The following is a 21,796-nucleotide window of genomic DNA, read 5'->3' on the forward strand; positions in this document are numbered from 1 at the left end:
GCCTTAAAATAAAAATATTTAGCCCATGTTGTTATATGTATCTCTCTTTCGGTTAGTTGTGAAGGTCTGCACGGCAAAGTGGGACCCGTGCACATGAAAATAAATGTGTATGTTACGTGGTCGTTGGTCTTTCCCACTAGAGTTATCTTGATAATCGTGAAGAGTGGCTACAGAGAAGACACTTAAAGGAAGAGTTTCCCAGCCCCTGAAAAGTGCATCCACTTTATTCTCTTTCCTCTAGTGAAAGGAGATCTTCATTTAATGTGTTTTAACTGCAGTTGCACTCAAGGCATAAAAAGAGAGTATAGTTCAAAGTTGGAAGCAAAAATGAAAATAAATTGGGTAAATGCAACAAAGAAGGTTCTGAATGTGATTTAGCCCCTGTTAAGGGCATACTGGGCGTGCTATTGCAGTGATGTGCCTCCTCACAGAGAGACTATTTCAAGGAGAAACAATTAACTTAACCATTTCACTGCTGCCACCTTACTCTAGGTGATCCCATTTCTCCTGTACAGCTGATAAGATATGCCCAGTATACCGAAACCAGGGCATCACTTTAAATAGAGAGCAGAGAGAAATAGCAGCACCTGGATTCATCATAACTTTGTTTCTCCGAACAGACGCAAAAATTAATACACCGAAAGGAATATGCAAAACAAGTCAAGGAGTACAACATGAAGACACTATCCGTTCTATCAAAACCACAAACAGAAAAAGCACAGAATAAATCTGCTATCCCTCGGCAGAAGGTAAGAAATTCTCAACAAGGCATTTATTTTTTCAATCAGAATTAAAAGGAAACTTTTATTACCGCTCTTTTTTTTTTTTTTTTTTTTTTTTATTAGAAACAGGGTCTTGCTGTCTTGCCCAGGATGGTCATAAACTCCTGGGCTCAAGCTATCCTCCCAACTAAGCCCAAAGTGCTGGGATTACAGGCAGAGCCAACACACCCAACCTGTTTTCTTGTAACTTAAGAAAAACCTGCCCATGTTTTTTGGAACACAGGAGATATTTTAACTACTTCCGTTCCTGTAGCTACCCATCATTCACAAATAGCAATGGAATAGTGACACACCGACATACACACACACACACACACATACACACACACACGATGCTGTAAAGTTAACCTTTATTTTTATGGAAGTGATTGTCTCCACGTCTTTTCTTCCAAGAACAGTATTTTAAATTTGTCACACATAAAAATTAAATAATCATGTGATTTCTTAAATGAGCAAGCTTCATCATCAATTTTATTTTGTATCATTAAATAAACTTTAAGGAAGTTGTTGTCTTCTTGCTGCTTATAGGTCAAAGAAAAGACATATAATCATTGTTTCTCTCAACTTCATTCCCCTACACTTTCCGTAAGGATTGTAATATATAGGTTCCTCTATTGAAGAAAAATTATTTCATGGAATACAGAATGTTCTGCCTCTCAGATGGCATCAACCATCAGTTGTGATGTGAATGAAATATGTACACAGAGCTTTGCAGTACAAGTCTCTGCCTCAATTGATCTATCCAGTCCCTGTAAGGACACGGGACCCTTTGCACAAGGAACAAGAGATCCTTTGGTGCCTGCAGGAATTTGTACTTCATGTTCTCTTTCACAGACCATCATATTTTCTATTTATTGCCTTTCTTCCTCAGACCTTGAAGACCTCAGTCCACTTGATTGAGTTTCTACGGTGCTACTTTTTCTTTTTTCTCCAATCCCTTATTTTTTCATGAAGTGTTTCAAGGCAACAAACCTATAATTAGAAATATGTGTAACTTTCACCTACATGCACTGAGAAGTCTAGACTTTTCCTTTCTACGTTTTAGAGGTTTTTTTCCCTCTTGCAGGACTGAAAGCGTACAATCCATTTGTATTTCAGCTATCAACAATCTCTTACTAAAATGCAAAACTGTTATAAAAGCAGGTTTAGAAATCATATTTAGTGATCTCGTTTTTATTGTAATGCCTTTCAGAACTGACATCACTGAGAAAAAGACTGCGTTTTTCAGCATCTAGATTGCTATAGAAAGAAAAAAACTTCAACCTCAAATACTTTCTAGATCCTAGGAACAAGAATAGCTGGTATAATGATGGGCGCTCAAGTGTATGTAAACTACAGTGATGTCTTTGGTCTCAAGCTGTAACAAGTCTTCTTTGGATAGAAAGGTCTATTAATATCTCCTTAATAGAAGTTTGGTTTTACTAAGACTTCCAGAAACCAAGTAGACCAAACACATAAGAAGGAACACTTGAAGGGAACTCAGTTTTATGACAAAAGCATCCAAAGGACACAACTGTATGTATTATTCTTCAACTCCTTTTTTTCCACAATATATTGTTTTGGGGCCAATATATTTTGTTTAAACTGTGTGATATATTGCATTATTTGATCTCCATTTCCACCAATGTCTTAGTAAGTTATAGTGATAGTCTCCATTTATATTATAAACAAACATTTCCTAGATTTAATTTAAGGAATCCAGGCTCACTTCGCATTTCAAATAAAATTTCATCTTTATGCATTTAGGCTTTGGAATACGCTAAGACCATCCCCAAACCCAAACCATCAAATCTGACTCATCAAGCATCAAAGGAACAAAAAAACCCAACCTATGCTGGGAAAGAAGAAAGTTTACCTGAAATCTCACGGCTGGAAATACTGCAGAACAGACACGAAAGGGAAAAACAGGCTGTGGCTGCTTTCAAAGTCCTTCACATCGTATAGACAACATTTGATAGGAAGGAGACCAAAAATGGTCCAGGAATGGACGCGGAGAAAAGAAACGCCAACCACCTTCTCTGCGTTGAGAGTGATGGCTTATTATTATCATCTATCTGCAGTCCGTGCTTGCTTTCTGCAGGATTTAAAATATGAGGCCCAATTGGATTATGGTGCCATATTTTACTTTCTAGAAAGAAAATTTTTTTAATTATTTATTTTCAAATCAGTTAGAATTGAAACTGAATAATAACTAGAGAATAAAGCTTTTGGTTTTATATTGATCTTTTGACTTCTTAATCTCTACCCCGTTCCTTAGCATAATGGAAACCTTAAAGTTACCCAGAAATAAATGTAGCTGTGTTTCTCTCTTACCTTCCTAGTAAGAAAAACAAGTATAAACATTTCAATTTCTCCTAAAATGAACTCAGTCATCCGTAAATTTTGTGATAACATTTCAAAATGTTACTAAAATCTCCAAGTTTGGCAAAGGGCTTATATATATATAAAGTTGAGGCCGGGCACGGTGGCTCACGCCTGTAATCCCAGCACTTTGAGAAGCTGAGGCAGGTGAATTGCTTGAGGCCAGGAGTTTGAGACCAGCCTGGGCAACATGGTGAAACCCCATCTCTACTAAACATACAAAAATTAGCTAGGCGTAGTGGTGCATGTCTATAGTCCCAGGTACTCAGTAGGCTGAGGCACGAGAATCGCTTGAACCCAGGAGGCAGGGGTCACAGTGAGCCAAGATTGTGCCACTCCACTCCAGCCTGGGCAACAGAGCAAGACTCTGTCTCAACAACAGCAACAAAAGGTTACTGCCCTGACACATTGTCTGGTCGGGGTCTCAGGGGTGTTAAGACAGCTGGCTGCCTGTGTCTTCGCTGACCATGCTGTCCTGGGTGGCACTTTCTGCCACTGCCACAGTGGCCTCCTCTCTGTAGAAGGCAGTTTTCCTAGGTCCAGGAGTATTGCAGGCAACAAGGACCTTTCACACAGGGCAGCGACTCCTTGCCCCTCTACCCCCTCTTCCTTCCTTTTCCTATAGAGGAAAAGTTCATTTTGGGCTGATCCCTGAGGAATTCTTCCAATTTCTTTATCCTAAAAGCAGTATAACAGGACACTATGTGCTCCAAAATGGGCTTATCTTGTATGCTTTATCCAAAGAAATACACGATTACCACAGAGACCGTCTCTACTATATCAATAGTAGGATGACTTTTTTTTTTTTTTTTTTTTTGAGACGGAGTCTCGCTGTGTCGCCCAGGCTGGAGTGCAGTGGCGCGATCTCGGCTCACTGCAAGCTCCGCCTCCCGAGTTCCCGCCATTCTCCCGCCTCAGCCTCCGAGTAGCTGGGACTACAGGCGCCCGCCACCACGCCCGGTTAATTTTTTGTATTTTTAGTAGAGACGGGATTTCACCGTGTTAGCCAGGAGGGTCTCGATCTCCTGACCTCGTGATCCACCCGCCTCGGCCTCCCAAAGTGCTGGGAGTACAGGCTTGAGCCACCGCGCCCGGCCAGGATTACTTTATGTAATTTAAATATATGGTGCCTCTATTGGAGAATCTGCTTATAAACTCAATGAGCCAGACACTGCCCAAACTAGAAGAGGTGAAGCAGGCTTCCATCAAACAAATCCAGGATGCAATTGATTTGGAGAAGTCACAGCGCTCACTGGTTCAGAAGCCCATTACCTTTTTGATGTGCAGAGGAATAACATTGCTATGGCTTTGGAGGTTACTTACTGGGAATGACTGCATAGAGTGTATAAGGAAGTAAAGAATCGCCTGGACTTTCATATATCTGTGCAGAACATGATACGTTGAAAGGAACAAGAGCACATGATAAATTGGGTAGAGAACCAGTGGTGCAGAGCATCTCTGCACAGCAGGAAAAGGAGACAATTGCCAAGTGCATTTGGGACCTACCTGTTGGCAAAGAAGGTTCATGCACAGCCAGTTATGTAAATGTATCTATACCAATTGAGACAGCCAGAAACGGTTGACTGACTAAATGGAAACTAGTCTATGTGGCAAAATCTTTCTGTATTGACCTCTACTGAAGTAGATAGTTTCTATCTCCTAAAAATGAAACATTTATTCACTATACTGAGAGAACTCAATCTGTTGGCCAGTCAGATGTTTCCCATCTTTCTTACTCGGCATTTGAGTTGTTCCATGATCACTTTTTTTATTGTTTTGTTGTTGTTGTTGTTGTTGTTTTTAGATGGACTCCCGCTCTGTCGCCCAGGCTGGAGTGCAGTGGCACAATCTCAGCTCACTGCAAACTCCACCCCCTGGATTCAAGCGATTCTCCTGTCTCAGCCTCCCGAATAGCTGGGATTGCAGGCGTGCACTACCACGCCTGGCTAATTTTTATACTTTTGGCAGAGACAGTGTTTCGCCATGTTGATCAGGCTGGTCTCGAGCTCCTGATCTCAGGTGATCCACCCACCTTGGCCTTCAAAGTGCTGGGATTACAGGCATTAGCTACTACACCTGGCCCTAAGATAGCTTTTGAATAAGTGGTTTGCCTTTATTAAATCTTGGTGCCTGACTCAAGATTACCAGGTTATAGTTTAAATTTGTAATTAATTCTACCATCTTGCAATAAAGTGACAATTGAATGAAACACAAATAAATAAAGAAATAAAGTTGAAAAAAATGAAGGTACATCTGGCTGTGCCTGCTCAGATAGAACAAATCCTAATGTTCTAAGAGAGCATCAAGACATTAGTTAGAAACCCTCCAACAAGTCCAGAAACACCTGATGCAGGCAGCTCTGAGAGACACACTTTATCAAAGCTCCTTACTCCAAGTATATAAATTTGCTGGCCATCTTACCATCACAAATATCTTAAAATATTGTCAGATGTGTGTTTTCACACACACACACAAATAGATAAGACAAAAGCATTCCATAGTTTACTACTCAATACAAATGTTAATACATATTTTTTAGTTTTTTAATCTTTTTTAATATTGCAAGAATTCCCAGACTTAAAATAATTACTGGAGGGTTTAATTTTTTTACTTTCTTCCTTATATTAGATGGACATTACATTTTCAGATAGGCATATCCAGAAGTGGATATTTTGAACATCAATTTGGGGCAAATCTGTTTATCAATACATGTAAGGACTAGCTTTGGAAATTTACTCCTATATTGTATATATTTTACATGCACTGGAATGTAGCATAAAAGGTGCCCATACGAAACCTTCTCTTAAAACTGAAAGCAGTTAGAATTGAGAGTCTGCAAAGTAACAAGTATCTGAAGATAAACAGAAAACTGGTGAATCATGTTTCAGTGAGATTTGGAAAATGTAATATATGAGGCATTAGACTCAGGAAAATCACAGGCCAAAATGCTCCTAAAATGTATTTGTAAGAGAAGAGGCCCCTTCTGGGTGCAGGAAGACATTTCTAGAAATATGAAGTAGAATGAGTAACCTTCATTAATTGTTTCCGAAATGGCCTTAAATTCTAACTTAATCTGGAAGAGGAAAAGAATGCATATAGAGATATTCATATTTAAAGGGACAGGGTAAAAATTTTTAAATATTCCATTTGTATTAGAATATCTTAAAAGAATTTAGAGCTTGGAAAGAGTTTATCACATTCAACTGCCAGTTTTTCAGAAGAGGAAATGGAGGTGAAGAGAAAGGCTACATGACTCAGGAGTCCATCAGTCCTACTGAGAGTAATGGGAGGGTAGCCAGGTCTGAATCTCCCATCCTTCAACACCAGGAATATACTGTTTATTTGTCTATGGAAGGAGGTTGTCCTTGTTTCTCTGTGTGGAGAAGCAACATATAGTTGCTATGAATTTCTATTTTGGACCTGAATTTCCACCAAGTTCAGTTTTTAGAAATATGCATTACTATGTACCTAATACTTTTTTAGCATGTACAATCTGCCAACTCTTTACTACATTGATAAAATTAGAATACACATATAAAGCAACTCAAACTTAGAAAATGACCCATAAAAGAGACACTATTTATTTTCTTTTTTTTTCCAGAACATTTCAAAAACTTCCCATACTGTTTTTCTCTTAGCTTAATCATTGTTAAATCCTTCACTTTCACACCTACTGTCAAGAACCCAAACTTAGCTGAAGCAGCTTAAGTGATTCAGTTCCCGTCAAACAACATTTCACAGGATTCTTACCTCCCAGGCAACTCTTTACTATCCAGTACATAAGACTTGAGGACAAGAAAATTCTTTATATAGTGCCATGTGGCATCTAAAATAACTTTGGCTATGAAATAAAACATATTTGCTGAAAGTTTGGGGTTGAAATCAAAGAATGAATCAAAGTGGCCCTTCATTTGGCTCCACGTCATCTCACAATAGTGAAATATAGCAGAATGTCACTGAACTATCATAATACTAAGGGGAGACATTTCGCAAAAACAGGGAATGACAAACACGTTTTTTGCTCCTGTTTTAAAGTAAATTGTACTAATGACAACAATAGTGATCTTTTATAGGCCCAAATTGGATCAGTGATCAATTTTGTAGCATTTCTGTTTCAAATATTCAAAAATAAAAAATAATCGAATTAGAAAACAAAAAACTTCAAACTTAAGTGATGTAATGATGGCGCCCCTGTGTTTGACTAGATGTTATATACATGCCATTGAAAGACACAGTACCCAATCTGCCTAATGTCTATCAACTGGTGCAAGTAAAGGACATTTAAACCATGTATTCTCTCTTATTAAAGCCTCCTTTTAATTGTGTTTTTCCATCTTGAGTTTCCAACAAGAGCATCCTCTTAAAGGGAGCTTTTTTTTTTTTACAAGTAGCTGAATTTAATGACAGCTGTCTTCCTGATATTGTTTTGTATAGTAAGGAGTCTCTTGGGAGTTATCCAGAAACCAAGTCAAGAAAAGACAATGTTGAGGAACAAAATAAAAGGTAAGCCTAGCAGAGGCACTGATGCCTAATGGTTCCAATTGGGGCCTTATTATTGGCTAATGAATCATTGTCAAAACATCACAGCAAGCATGAACGTGCACAGTCTAGTCTATAGTGAGAAAATGACTCTTCATCCCAACAGTTATTAACTGGGAGTTGTTTGAAAACACGTCCGGTAATTATAACAACACTGGAGCTAATTGAGAACTTTGAGTTGATAGCAAATGGCCCACAATAGCAGACTAGATAACTCAGGGGGGATTCTTCTTTAATTACTTATTGAAAAATAGCAGAAAATGAATTGGATGTGGACGATAGTCTGCAGATATCTGAGTTTTGCTAATTCTATCCCAAGATGTGCTTCAAAATGTATCTGTTGCCATTATATTAGAAGTAGCATTTGAAAATGTGAAGTTCCTAAGTAAAAATCAGGGTTGCTTTCCTAAATATGCTTTTTTTAAGATTACCTTTTCCTAGTCGGGCACAGTGGCTCACTCCTGTAATCCCAGCACTTTGGGAAACTGAGGCGAGTGGATCACGAGGTCAGGAGATCGAGACCATTCTGGCTAACACAGTGGAACCTCGTCTCTACTAAAAGTACAAAAAAACTAGCCAGGTGTGGTGGCAGCGCCTGTAGTACCAGCTACTTGGGAGGCTGAGGCAGGAGAATGGTGTGAACCCGGGAGGTGGAGCTTGCAGTGAGCCGAGATGGTGCCACTGCACTCCAGCCTGGGCGACAAAGCGAGACTCTGTCTCAAAAAAAAAAAAAAAAAAAAAAAGATTACCTTTTCCTATTAGAGTAAGAATCAGACTTGAATAATATGCATTTCATTCTAACAGTCAAGTATTCGTAGGATGACTGTAGGAATTCTCCTCCCTAATGCTAACTGTGTTTCCACAATTTCTATTCCTAATAGGTAAAAACAAGGAGACACAAAGATACAGAATGCTCCATTTGCCTCTTTAGTTGTTTTCCCAGTCAGGAAAGGATTTAAAACTGTAGCAGGAAGTGAAATTTTTGAATGACTGTGGATTTTGTTTATCCATTGTGCTTGTTCTCCCTACGTCAGTGATGATAAGATATTGTCAAAATATTATTCCCATACTATAAAGGCAAAATACGTATGTTCTAACAAAAAGTTATATTTAGATGTTTATTCCACTTTTTGAAATATATTGAAGCAGGGTCCCCGGAGCTGAAAATCTGATGCTCAGCACTGTCCCCCGACCCTACTGCCTCCGGACTAAGTGCAGTGTTTTTTCTACACACCCTGTAACTTCATTAAGCAAAACCACACATCTGTCTCACAAAGAGACAGAGGAAAGAAACATAAAATAACTCAATTTCCTAAGCAAACATCTGGCTAATGGAAAGCAAAAGGCTTCAGATGGAAGACTTCATTCATTCATTCATTCATTCATTCATCAAACTCTCTAAATTACTCTCTAGTGTGAAACACTCCCACTTTTCATGTTTGGTTATTTCCTTTTGGCTCAGTAAAATAACTGGAAATTAGACAACACATTGCAAGATACAATAAGATACAAAATGACTAATATTTTCAGCTCTTTCCACCTCTCAGTATAGGGGCTCTGGAAAATATGAAGAAAGGAAAAAAGAATTTGGGGAACTGGATTTATCTCCCTTGCTGCCTCTCCATTGCCTTTTCATTTCCCCCTTGCAAACCGGGGTAATGTAAGTAATTAATTTTCAATAAGCTGAATAAATGGTCTTCCGCTATTAAATAGCTCGAACAGGTTGAGAGGTTTACAATGATGTGAGCATTCCAGGCAAATGTATTTAGTGGAGACTTGGAAATATCTGATAAGATTTCATAAATACCCTTTGCTGAACTGGCAGCTTGTAGAGACCAGCACTGATACTGGGGCTGCTAAACAGGCTACTCAGGGCACCCTCTGTCACTAGGGTCTCCAGCTTTTGCAAGAGAGGTTTTAGTGCTAAGTATGCCTATGGTTCAAATTTCATAGTAGGGGAAATAACTGCCCAAAATTTAAAACCCAGAAAATATGATCGGCCATTCTTTGGGAAGCTGTCTAAACAGAGCAAGGAAGCCAAGAACACACTGAATAAAACCAGTTCAGATCTCTATGCTTTACTCTTTCCTCTGTGGCAAAATCATCTCCCCAATTAATCTTACGCTTTATTTTTTGACCATCCAGACAACTATCAAAATCATGATCATGAAGCCTGGTTGGCCCTGCCTCATACCATATCTCCACCCTGTCACCTGGCAGTGATGCCTTTTCCCATTTCCCCTGCTTCCACACAATGGTGACACTTTGAAGCAGTGCCGATGAGGTTCCTAAATCTGTTGTTTCTGCTTAAAATTGATAATCTCCTATGATACAAACCTCAAGCATCTATTTTTAATGAAACCTTTAGATGAATATCAAAGAACTATTTAGCCATGCCTAATATTTTAATTAGATTATATTCTCAATTTAACCCATTAAACCTCCTTTGATGATCCCAATATTTAGTGTTTAGCCTCAGATGCATGAGGTAATGAATACTGGACCTTTTGATTTAATGAGAATTTCAGCTCTTCCAGCCTGTGCCTCTTTGTATACCTTTTATTTTGCTGGCTATAGAATTCAGTTAATTGAAGGAGTCTCTTACCATCACACATTAAGGAGTATAAATTAGCATCCCTATTCTGATTGGAAAATGCAAGCAGACAGTTTTGCTTTGATCTGAGGAGTGAGCTGCAGAAGCCAGCAGCCCTCTGAAAATGAGCTGATGGCCCTTGTTCCCAGGGCAAAATGCAGATGCATCCATGTGTCACAAAACACTTAATGTCTTAATTGATCACCTCCCAATTCTTCCTGTCCTGTGTGCGTCATTCTCTTTAGAGACTTGTATATGCGTGTGTCTGTATGTGTCTATTTGTGTATCTGTATCTTTGTCTTGCTTTCTCGGTTCATCCTTTCTGTTTCTCCCCTCTCCTCAGGCAGCTAGGGACCTAGGTTTTAAATTAATCTGAGACAAAGGAAAATGAAATAATATAAATTTCCTCACCTTGAAATTTATAAGACTATCTGGTAGAGCTATTCAGAACCTTCCACAGACAAAGATTCTTAAGAACTAACTCTAACTTTCAATTTTCTCAACCAGGCAGATCCAAGCCGTTGGTACTGCATCACTTAATGTGAAGTAGGCGGGCTATTCTGTGTTTTGGCAAGGAAATCAGCCTTCTAATCTGTTCCAGTGATAATGCAATTCTCCTGTACCTCAACAATTCAGTTACATAAAAGAAATGTTAAGATAAAAGATCAACACCTCCATTACTCACTGTAAATGCCAAAATAAAATAACAGAAAATTCAAAATATGGTATACTAAGCACACACACACACTCTCATACACACACACACATCTATTTCAGTCCCTTGACAAGTCCTACTAAAATAATAGTAAAGGTTTTTAAATTGCATAAATATATAAAAACAAGGAGAACAGGAGGAGGGACAATAGTAACAACATTTTGAAAACTGAAAAGCGGCCGGGCGCGGTGGCTCAAGCCTGTAATCCCAGCACTTTGGGAGGCCGAGACAGGCAGATCACGAGGTCAGGAGATCGAGACCATCCTGGCTAACACGGTGAAACCCCGTCTCTACTAAAAAATACAAAAAAAACTAGCCGGGCGAGGTGGCGGGCGCCTATGGTCCCAGCTACTCGGGAGGCTGAGGCAGGAGAATGGCGTAAACCCGGAAGCGGAGCTTGCAGTGAGCTGAGATCCGGCCACTGCACTCCAGCCTGGGCGACAGAGCGAGACTCCGTCTCAAAAAAAAAAAAAAAAAAGAAAAGAAAACTGAAAAGCATATGAATGAGTTGTTTTAAAAACTTAGCAGACCCAGAAAACACTAAATTCTTTTTACCTTTTCATAGAATATCAGATTTCTCAAAAATACTAAATTCTAAGCTAGCAATAGGAAAGCCAAGAATCAACCTGACTTATACTCTAGAATACCCAAAATGCTCAGGAATTAATGGTGTCAGTTACCTCTCAAAGTAGGAATGAATGGAGATGTGGGGCCGGGGGAGCTAAGGAAGGGTGACTGCATGAAAGTCAGTTTAAGAGCAGTTACACCTGTGAATCCTTTCCTCAGTTCCCACGCATCCAAGCACAGCTCCTCCACTGACGCAGTAAAACACACTGCCCTAGTATCTTTGGAGTCAGGGACAACTGGTTCTATTGAGGATACACAGTAAGTACTGAAAAAAGAGTCAATAGTGACCATGTGTACTGTAAACACAGAAACCTCTGGTCTTCTTCCATTTGGCTCCCAGAACGTTGGGACTTTATCCTACAAGCAGGAATTTGGAAAGTTCTTCTCTGGAGAATCTGACCAGCCTAAAAGAAAAGACTTAAAAATCCTGATTTCAGAGGTTCGCCAACTAAAGACCCCAACTTTGTTATCCTACAGTTTAACCTCACAATCCACAAGTCCCACTCATGTACTCATAGTTTCCTATCAGCCGTCTAGCCTCTCACTTAAATATGAGCAGACAACCAAGAATTTCCAAACATCTGAGGATATGACACAGGACTATTTTTAAAAGGAGGTGGACAAGAAAATTAAAAGAGATCTTGGGAATTACAATTAGAGTCAAAAAATTACAAACACAAAAATAAGGTTAGAAGACAATATTGAGGAATTTTTCCAAAAATCAGAGAAAAAAGGCAAAGAGATACAAAATAGGAGATAAGAGATTAGGAATTTAGAGAATAAACCCAGCGGGTAAAAATCCAAATAACAGAAGATATATAGAAATCATTAAAGAATTCAAGAGTACTTCCATAACTGAAAAAAAAAAAAAAGACATTTTCAGACTTAAAGAATTTATTGAATATCTGAAACAATGGATGAAAATAAACCTGAAGCAAGGCATATAATTGTAAAATTTCAGGATACTGGCTACAAAGAAAGTATCCTACAAGCTTCCAAAAAGGAAAATAAATGAATAAATAAAACAGGACACACATAAAAAATCAAGAATTGAAGTCATTTTAGACTTCACGATAGCAATTGGAAGCTAAAAGTCAGTGGAGTGATGAATTCAAAAGTATTCAAAAATGATTTCCAACTTAGAATGCTATACTTAGCCACATTACTAATAAAGCATGAAATTAGGATAAAGAGATTTTTAGATAAGGATGATCTCCAAACATTTACCTCTCACATACCAATTGTCAAGAAACTACAGTAGACTGTGCTCCACCAAAATGAGAGAGTAAACCAAGAAACAAAAAGATATGGGAAACAAGAGTAAAATACAGTGGGCCCGGCGCGGTGGCGCACGCCTGTAATCCCAGCACTTTGGGAGGCCGAGGTGGGCGGATCACGAGGTCAGGAGATGGAGACCATCCTGGCTAACACGGTGAAACCCCGTCTCTACTAAAAATACAAAAAAAATCAGCCGGGCGTGGTGGCGGGCGCCTGTAGTCCCAGCTACTCGGGAGGCTGAGGCAGGAGAATGGCGTGAACCGGGGAGGCAGAGCTTGCAGTGAGCCGAGACCGCGCCACTGCACTCCAGCCTGGGCGACAGAGCAAGACTCCATCTCAAAAAAAACAAAAACAAAAACAAAAACAAAAAACAGTGAAATTAAAGGAACCCCCAAGATGATTGGGAAGGGAGAGCCATTTACATAGAATCCAGAATGGAGCAGATCAGAAAGCTCTGGGAGAGGTTTGTTCAGGAAAATAAAATGTTAGGAATTTGTGAATATCTTGAGAGTGTGATATAGACAAATGGCAAAGAATTTGGGAATAAATTAGTCATAAGTACATTAAAATTAAGAATAATAAAATAAGTATTAATTGCAAGGAAAACAAAATTCTCACAGAAAAGTCATTGATTTCCTGGCTTAGCTGAGAATTGCATGTACACATGGTAACAATGGTCTAGGCTGGGCGCGGTGCTTCACTCCTGTAATCCCAGCAATTTGGGAGGCGAAGGCGGGCGGATCACTTGAGGTTGGAAGTTCGAGATCAGCCTGGCAAACATGGTGAAACCCCATCTCTACTAAAAATACAAAAATTACCCGGGTGTGGTGGTGCATGCCTGTAATCCCAGCTTCTCTGGAGGCTGAGGCAAGAGAATCACCTGAACTTGGAAGGCAGAGGTTGCAGTGAGTGAAGATCGTGCCACTGCACCGCAGCCTGCGTGACAGAGCAAGACTCTGTCTCAAAATAAACAAATAAATAAATAATAATTTTAAAAATGGTCTAACCAAAATTATGCTAGAAGGACAGAAAGGGTGCACACATATGTTTTGGGAATAGGGGAGAAATAGAAATAGGGAATAGCAACAAAATGAAAGTTTCACTTTTTATAGTGTGAAGTACTAGATAATTTCCAAAATATAAATTTCAAACAAACAAACAAACAAACAAAAACTAGCAATTCAGTGACAATTTAGAAACGTGGAGATAAATACCAAAATTATCAGCTAAAAATTGAAAGTGGTTGCCTCTGTAGTGAAGAAAACAAGAAAGGGGCACGGGACTGCTCTCTTTAAAAATAATCCTCGGGCCGGGCGCGGTAGCTCACGCCTGTAATCCCAGCACTTTGGGAGGCCGAGGCAGGCGGATCACAAGGTCAGGAGATCGAGACCATCCTGGCTAACATGGTGAAACCCCGTCTTACTAAAAATACAAAAAAATTAACCGGGCGCGGTGGTGGGCGCCTGTAGTCCCAGCTACTCGGGAGGCTGAGGCAGGAGAATGGCGTGAACCTGGGAGGCGGAGCTTGCAGTGAGCCTAGATGGCGCCTGGACGACTGAGCGAGATTCCGTCTCAAAAACAACAACAACAAAAACAACAACAAAAAACCTAATAAAACTCATAGAACTATTTGACTCTTTAAACAATGTGCATGGTGATAAAAGCCTAATATTTAAAATTAAAAATGAAGAACTTAGGATGGGAAGGAGAAAAAAATAGATGGAAAAAGAGCAGAGCAAGCATACAGTATTCATTTTTTGCTCATAGCATGTAAATTATTCTCATTTGAAACTCAGGATAAAGAGCCACCCTTTTATCCTATACCCATTGTTTTCCATAGCCTATTTCCAATCCCAAGTTAAGCACTGTGGAAAAATAAAAACTATTTAGCCATTCTTTAATTTCCAGCTAGAATTTGGCAACTACACTTAATAACTCCATCATCTATAGCCATGGAGACTAGGGTGACAAAAGGTGTTAGAAATGTTCAGCTAAGGGCGGGTGTGGTGGTTCACGCCTGTAATCCCAGCACTTTGGGAGGCCAAGGCAGGTGGATCACGAGATCAGGGGATTGAGACCATCCTGGGTAACACAGTGAAATCCCGTCTCTGCTAAAAATACAAAAAATTAGCCAGGCATGGTGGCACGCACCTGTAGTCCCAGCTACTTGGGAGGCTGAGGCAGGAGAATCACTTGAACCCGGGGGTGGAGGTTACAGTGAGCCAAGATGGTGCCACTGCACTCCAGCCTGGGCGACAGAGCAAGACTCTGTTCTGGAAAAAAAAAAAAAAGAAGAAGAAGAAGAAGAAGAAATGTTCAGCTAATTTCCAAAGTTTCTATTTGTCAATATTTTTAAACAACTTGTTCTTGTCATAAAAAGATATCTATCATGGGGTTTTTTGTCTTTTCTTTTCTTTTTTTTTTTTTTTTTTGAGACAGTCTTGCTCTGTTGCTCAGGCTGGAGTGCAGTGGTGAGATCTTAGCTCACTGCAACCTCCACTTCCCAGGTTCAAGCGATTCTCCCTCCTCAGCCTTCCAAGTAGTTGGAATTACAGGCGTGCGCCACCACTCCCGGCTAATTTTTGTGTTTTTAGTAGAGACAGGGTTTCACCATGTTGGCCAGACTGGTCTTGAACTCCTGACCTCAAGTGATCCACCCACCTCAGCCTCCCAAAGTGCTAGAATTACAGGCGTGTGCCACCGCGCCCAGCTCATCATGTCTTTTTTTTTTTTTTTTGAGATGGAGTCTCGCTCTGTCTCCCATGCTGGAGTGCAGTGGCATTATCTCAGCTCACTGCAAGCTCCCCCTCCTGGGTTCACGCCATTCTCCTGCCTCAGCCTCCCAAGTAGCTGGGACCACAAGCACCCGCGACCACTCCTGGCTATTTTTTTTTTGTATTTTTAGTAGAGATGGCATTTCACCGTGTTAGCCAGGATGGTCTTGATCTCCTGACCTCATGATCTGCCCACCTTGGCCTCCCAAAGAGCTGGGATTACAGGTGTGAGCCACTGTGCCAGGCCCATCATGTCTTTTTTTAAGCTAAAAAGTTCTACAAAAACTTCAGAAGAAATCATGTCTTTTCCTGAGAGATTCCGTACTGGAATCATAGGCAAGTCTTTATCACTTAAGAGGGTTCCCACGAATTTGAATTCTAACTTCCCTCCCCACATAGCCTTATGTCTGTCACCAAATAGGATAACAGAAACCCTGGGGCTGGGTGAGTATTGGATAAGTAATGGTGCGGAAAAGGACACTTCTAACAGAAACACCCTTAATAAAGGCTCTGAATCCTATTTCATTCAGGGCTTACACATCCTCTCTCAGCCCAAGAGGTAGAACAATGACAGACAAAGAGAAAATAAGATGAAGTTACTTTAAAAGATAAAATTTCTTTGAAAGAGACATAACTCCTTTGTAATGATGTGATTAGGTCCAAGACTAATACCTTTTAGTTAACCAGGTTGTAACAGTTGTAGTCCTATGGCGTTTGCAACATATCACATTTATCACTGATAAGTTCAGATCTATATTGTAAGTCATTATCTTCCTCTAGCTCTTTTCATCCAAGATCTCACAGCAGGTACTTTCATAGTTCTTATCCCCTCAACAATTGTAAACTGATTCATAGGGCACTTACCTCATTTTTCAGATAACAAGTTAGAGAAATAATGTTATCATTGATAAAAGTAAAATTAGAATTTAAGCATCGGCCTGGCACAGTGGCTCATGCCTATAATCCTAGCACTTTGGGAGGAAGAGGCAGACAGAACACATGAGGCTAAGGGTTAGAGACCAGCCTGGCCAACATGTTGAAACCCCGTCTCTATCAAAAATACAAAAATTAGGGCCAGGCAGGGTGGCTCACACCTCTAATCCCAACGCTTTGGGAGGCTGAGATGGGTAGATCACCTGAGGTCAGGAGTTTGAGACCAACCTGGCCAACATGGTGAAACCCAGTCTCTACCATATATATATATATACAAAAATTAGCCAGGCATAGTGTTGTGTGCCTGTAATGCCAGCTATCCTGGAGGCTGAGGCATGAGAATCACTTGACCCTGGGAAGCAGAGGTTGCAGCGAGCCTGGCTTACAGAGTAAGACTTTGTCTCTAAAAAAATAACATAGGCTGGGCATGGTGGCACACACCTGTAATCCCAGCTACTTGGGAGGCTGAGGCAGGAGAATTGCCAGAACCCAGGAAGCAGAGGTTGCAGTGAGTTGAGATTGTGCCACTGCACTCCAGTCTGGGTGGCAGAGTAAGACTCTGTCAGGGAAAAAAAAAAATAGAATTTAAGCCTCTAGGTCAAGCCATTCACCATGCTAAATCTGATGTGGTTACTCAATATTATAAAGAGAGTCAAGGCCGGGCGCGGTGGCTCTAGCCTGTAATCCAGCACTTTGGGAGGCCGAGGCGGGCAGATCACGAGGTCAGGAGATGGAGACCATTCTGGCTAACACAGTGAAACCCCATCTCTACTAAAAGTACAAAAAAAAAAAAAAAAAAAAATAGCTGGGTGTGGTGGTGAACGCCTGTAGTCCCAGCTACTCTGGAGGCTGAGGCAGGAGAATGGTGTGAACCCGGAAGGCAGAGCTTGCAGTGAGCCGAGATCATGCCACTGCACTCCTCCAGCCTGGGCGACAGAGCAAGACTTCGTCTAAAAAAAAAAAAAAAAGGTAATAGGAGAAGGCTCATGGAATTCTTATCAATGAAATCATGGAGGAAAGGTTATCAGTGTACACACTGGGAATTCTCAGAGAACAATCATAAATAAAATGGAAAAGAAATGTGTCATTGTGAGGGGGTTACAACCAGAAAATACAATAGGAGAGAAAATAGGAGAACCATTCTGAATTTTCATCTCATCCTAAATATTATTGGAATTATCTCTGACTGTTAGATGTATTAATTTCATAACTTCCCTGATAACAGGCTGTCTGACTTCAGACAAGTCAGTATCTCTGACTGTCAGTTGCTTCATCTGTAATTAAAAGAGATCAGGTCAAAATTTTTATAGTAGAGAAATGTAGAAATTTAAGATGGCTAAGAAATCATCTAGCTCATCCTATTGGATATAGGACTACTTTCTAAATAGGCTTCAAGGAAAACGGGGCTCAGGAATTTAGTACCTTCAGGAAAGCTCATTCAACTTTCAGATGGCTCTTAATCAGAAGTTTTTCCAAAAGTTGACCTAAGATTTTACTGGATAATTTCTACCTGCATTGTTAAAAACTTATATCCAAAATTGCTATGAAAATCTTCTCCTCCACATGCTACGATGACAATAGCTCCACAATCACTTTTATCACATGAGTTACTTGTTAGGTATGACAATTAACATTGGCTTCTAGTCTTAATTCCGCCACTGTGTTTGTGACGTTGGCAAAGCACTCACCACTATATCTGGGCCTTAATTTCTCCAATTTATAAAATGAAGGGCTTAGATTTTGTCAAATGTCTCTTCTAACACTGACAATTTCTTCCTGACTATATCTTTGTCCTTGACTTAGTTCTCGCTGTGTTCTTGCTGACCTTCTAGAATGAGGTGTTGGAACTTCTTTAATAAATAAAGAAATATCCTTTTCCTGTCTTTGTTGTTTCCCTTGAAACTTCTAATTGTTGTGGATATATGTGTTTAAATTAAAGTCTAGAAACTGAAATCTTTGTGAGATAAAAAAATTTAATAACTTGGGACTTGCGGTCCCTTTCCTACAAAAAAAGAGATAGATTAGGATCTTAACAGTTAGAAAGAACCGTACAGGATATCTAGCCCAATCTCCCACTAATGGAGAAATCTGTAATAGAGAAGCCCTTATGTTTTGTCTTGCAGCCTCTGGGATTTCTAGTGAAAAGGTACTCAATGTTTTGTGGACTTACCCTGTTCTGTTGATGTACGGCACAGTGCCTATCCTCGAATGTTGTTCCAGAATCTGCTTCCCTGGAATCAGCCATTGATTCTTGTTCTATCATCTGTTAGCATGGCAGAATAGATATACCTCTTCATGCTTAGTAGCCCCATAACCATTCAGATTCAACTACCATAGCTGAACCTCCTTCCCCACTTATCCCCCAAAGCTTTGCTCCTCCAAGCTAAAGCTCACTCTTCTTTATTTGTGGTTTTCCACACCCTTTACTATCCAGTTTCCTGCATACTGGATGAGTTTTAGCTTGTCTATATTCTCTTTAAAATGTGATGCCAAAAATATAAATATATAAAATACATCAATTAACTTGTTATTTTTCACATATATTGAACCCAATTCAGGAAGACCAGGGAGTCACTGCTTAAACTAAGTATGTTTATTGCACAATTCTCTTAGCACCAGAAAGCATTCTGCTTGCTCTGTGCCTTCACATCTCTCTCTAATTATCAAATACATCGATGAAAGCCAACCCTCTATCTTTTGAAGTGGTGTCATAGACTCCAGCTCAGCATTTCTTAGTGCTACCATCAGCTAAAACTGAGCTGTATGGTATGTTGTCCATTTCTTACGTTCTCACATCATGTGAGCAGAAATATTATCAGGAATCCCTCTCTGAGAATCTATGAAATGAAGTCCATCAGAAACAGAGCATTCGAACAAGTACAGAACAAATTATTTACGACATATGGGATTAGATCTAACATGACTTCCCTACATTGGCTATTTTGTGATATTTTTGATTCTTCAAAATTAGACCTCTGAATGTCTTTCTTTAATATATCATAATAAACATAGTTTTGTCAGATCTTTACCACAAGTGAAACTGAGTTGAGGCAAAAGCCTGGATTATTCAGACAAAATACTTTTTCAGCCTATGGAAGCTTCGATCAGTATTGAAAGCCAAAACCAAAAAGTGCTGTCATATTACATTAAATCGATACTAAATTGTGCCTATCCTCTACCACTATCACTAACTCATTATATAAAAATAAAAATAAATAAAACTAGGAGAACTTTGCTATTGGATTGTTTGCCATCAATTTCAGGGAATTTTTTGATGAGAAAACTGTGCCATAGTTGGTATGGCTGGTGCCACAGTTCTCACCTCTTCCCTTGCTACCTAATCCGCCAAGAAACCACCACAGGGGAGGACAAGGGTAAGGAGGAATGAGTATCTTCCCAAGTTTAATGTTCATGAATTATAGACCTAAATAGTCCCTGGGCTTCAGGACTCATCCTGCCTCCAATCAGGCAGAGCTGTGCATATACTAACAGCTTTCCTATTTATCTGCTTTTCCAAGCAGATTCCTATTGTCTGCTTTTCCAAGACAAAAAGGTCATGAAATACACCCAATCCACTCTTGTTAGACTCAGAACAAGCCCTTGACAAGTTGTTGTGAAAGCAGAAGACAGAAATGCCTGGTGCTTTTGAGTTTGGGTTCACCATCTAATTTACACACACATACACACACACACACACACATACACACTTTTGCCCAAATACAGTTTTTCTACTCACTTTAAAGATTCTTTCAAAATCCTATTTAGTAGTTGTTCTTCCTGGGATTAGAAGAATTCGATTTTTCCCTTGGCTCCATAATCTTGTGTAATAGTATCACCATACACAAGGGACACACACTTTCCCTTCCAGGTTACCAAGAACATTCTCAGTCACAAATCACTTTTTCTTCCACCAAGTCTTTTGTCTTACTGTAAAACATTTGCCAAAAACTTCTGCCTTAACAAAACAGTACTGGGAGGGAGGGAGGGAGGAGAGAAATCTGAGCATAGATTTGCTTTTAATAGCCACAATCTTTAGGCTGTGTAATCTAAAGAAATGAGAGAGGTGTTCTTATAAAGTGATAGAGACAAAATGCCAATCAATGCATTGTTACCAAGAAAAATGAATAAATAAACTGCATGAGAAAAGAAGTTAACAAGGAGTCAGAGACATTTTTTAATCCTTCCTTGGCTGTCAGCTAGTCCTGATTTCATGAGTAAATCCTTCAATCTTGCTAAGCCTCAATTTCCTCATCTATGAAAGGGGAAAATACCCATGTCATCTGAGACCCACAAGATCATTGATTGATTACAGAGCACTTTGGAAAATCCAAAAGGCTATACAATGCTTATGTTTTAAAACCAATAATTTTGCCTCCTACATGATGCACCTGGATAAGCTGTCACTCTGACACTTATCTTTACCTGGGATAATGTTTCTCCAACAAGCCTATTGCAGAAAAATGAAAAGGCCTCCTGCTACATTCACATAAGTATAGAACTTAGACCTAAAATGATCTTTAGGATTCATCCCCATATTGGAGAAATACGAAAACAAAAAGATTAACCCACGCTCACATCCACTATTGTTTATATAATTATTATTAATCATTAGAACCCGAGGGTCAGGATTCCACTCAGTCCTACTCATTCTTTTCCACCCTTCCCGGACTCACCTAAAGACACAACCAGAAGCCAAAGAATCAGAAGGTGAGAGTGCCTCTGGCGCAGCTGCTACGTTTCATACGCGTACTGAGTGTGTAGGGTCATCACACAATTCGGTAGTATAATTTCAAACTCCAAATATCAGTACATCTCTGTCTCTTCAGCATTTCAGAGCCACAAAATACCAGAGCCACTTTTCCACGTAAGTGGAACTCAAGACCATTAATCAAACGATTAGAAACAGAAAAATTGGAGTGAGAGGGAGGGGATCTGTTAATGAAAGGTTATTCGCAAGTTCGTTTCTACAGGGACTAGGAAACTGCCTAGGGCCGAGGGGAGGGGGCGTACGCGTGGGAGAACGCGGTAGCAAACCATTCCTGGAAACGCGTGATCATTCCCAGTTTTGCCTGGCGAGCCTTTCATGATCTAAGAGACTACAGACCCGGTAAAAGAATAAGAGACCTCCCAGGGAAAAGAAGAGGGGTAAAGCGCAAAGTCAATGAGACCCCCGCCCCATCTAAGTCCCCACAGG

At 39.9% G+C, this 21,796-nt stretch overlaps 1 protein-coding gene and 1 pseudogene across 8 annotated transcripts in view; both read left to right on the forward strand.

Moving 5' to 3' along the window:
* The window catches only part of JHY (junctional cadherin complex regulator), a 72,285-nt gene extending 69,280 nt beyond the window's left edge, over positions 1 to 3,005 (forward strand). For 7 of the 8 annotated variants that reach the window (XM_033204345.1, XM_033204346.1, XM_033204340.1 and 4 more), the window contains 2 exons: positions 621 to 749; positions 2,529 to 3,005. In XM_033204345.1, coding sequence (XP_033060236.1) covers positions 621 to 749; positions 2,529 to 2,726 — 327 coding nt within the window. In that variant the 3' untranslated portion in view covers positions 2,727 to 3,005. Of the gene's footprint in view, positions 1 to 620; positions 750 to 1,372; positions 2,488 to 2,528 lie in introns of those variants that run through there. The other variant, XM_033204348.1, reaches the window with a different exon arrangement.
* LOC117081377 lies at positions 2,755 to 4,981 on the forward strand (annotated as a pseudogene).
* Positions 4,982 to 21,796: the final 16,815 nt, after the last annotated feature.

This window comes from Trachypithecus francoisi, unplaced genomic scaffold, assembly GCF_009764315.1.
Source record: "Trachypithecus francoisi isolate TF-2019V2 unplaced genomic scaffold, Tfra_2.0 Lachesis_group8, whole genome shotgun sequence".
Taxonomy (NCBI): Eukaryota; Metazoa; Chordata; class Mammalia; order Primates; family Cercopithecidae; genus Trachypithecus; species Trachypithecus francoisi.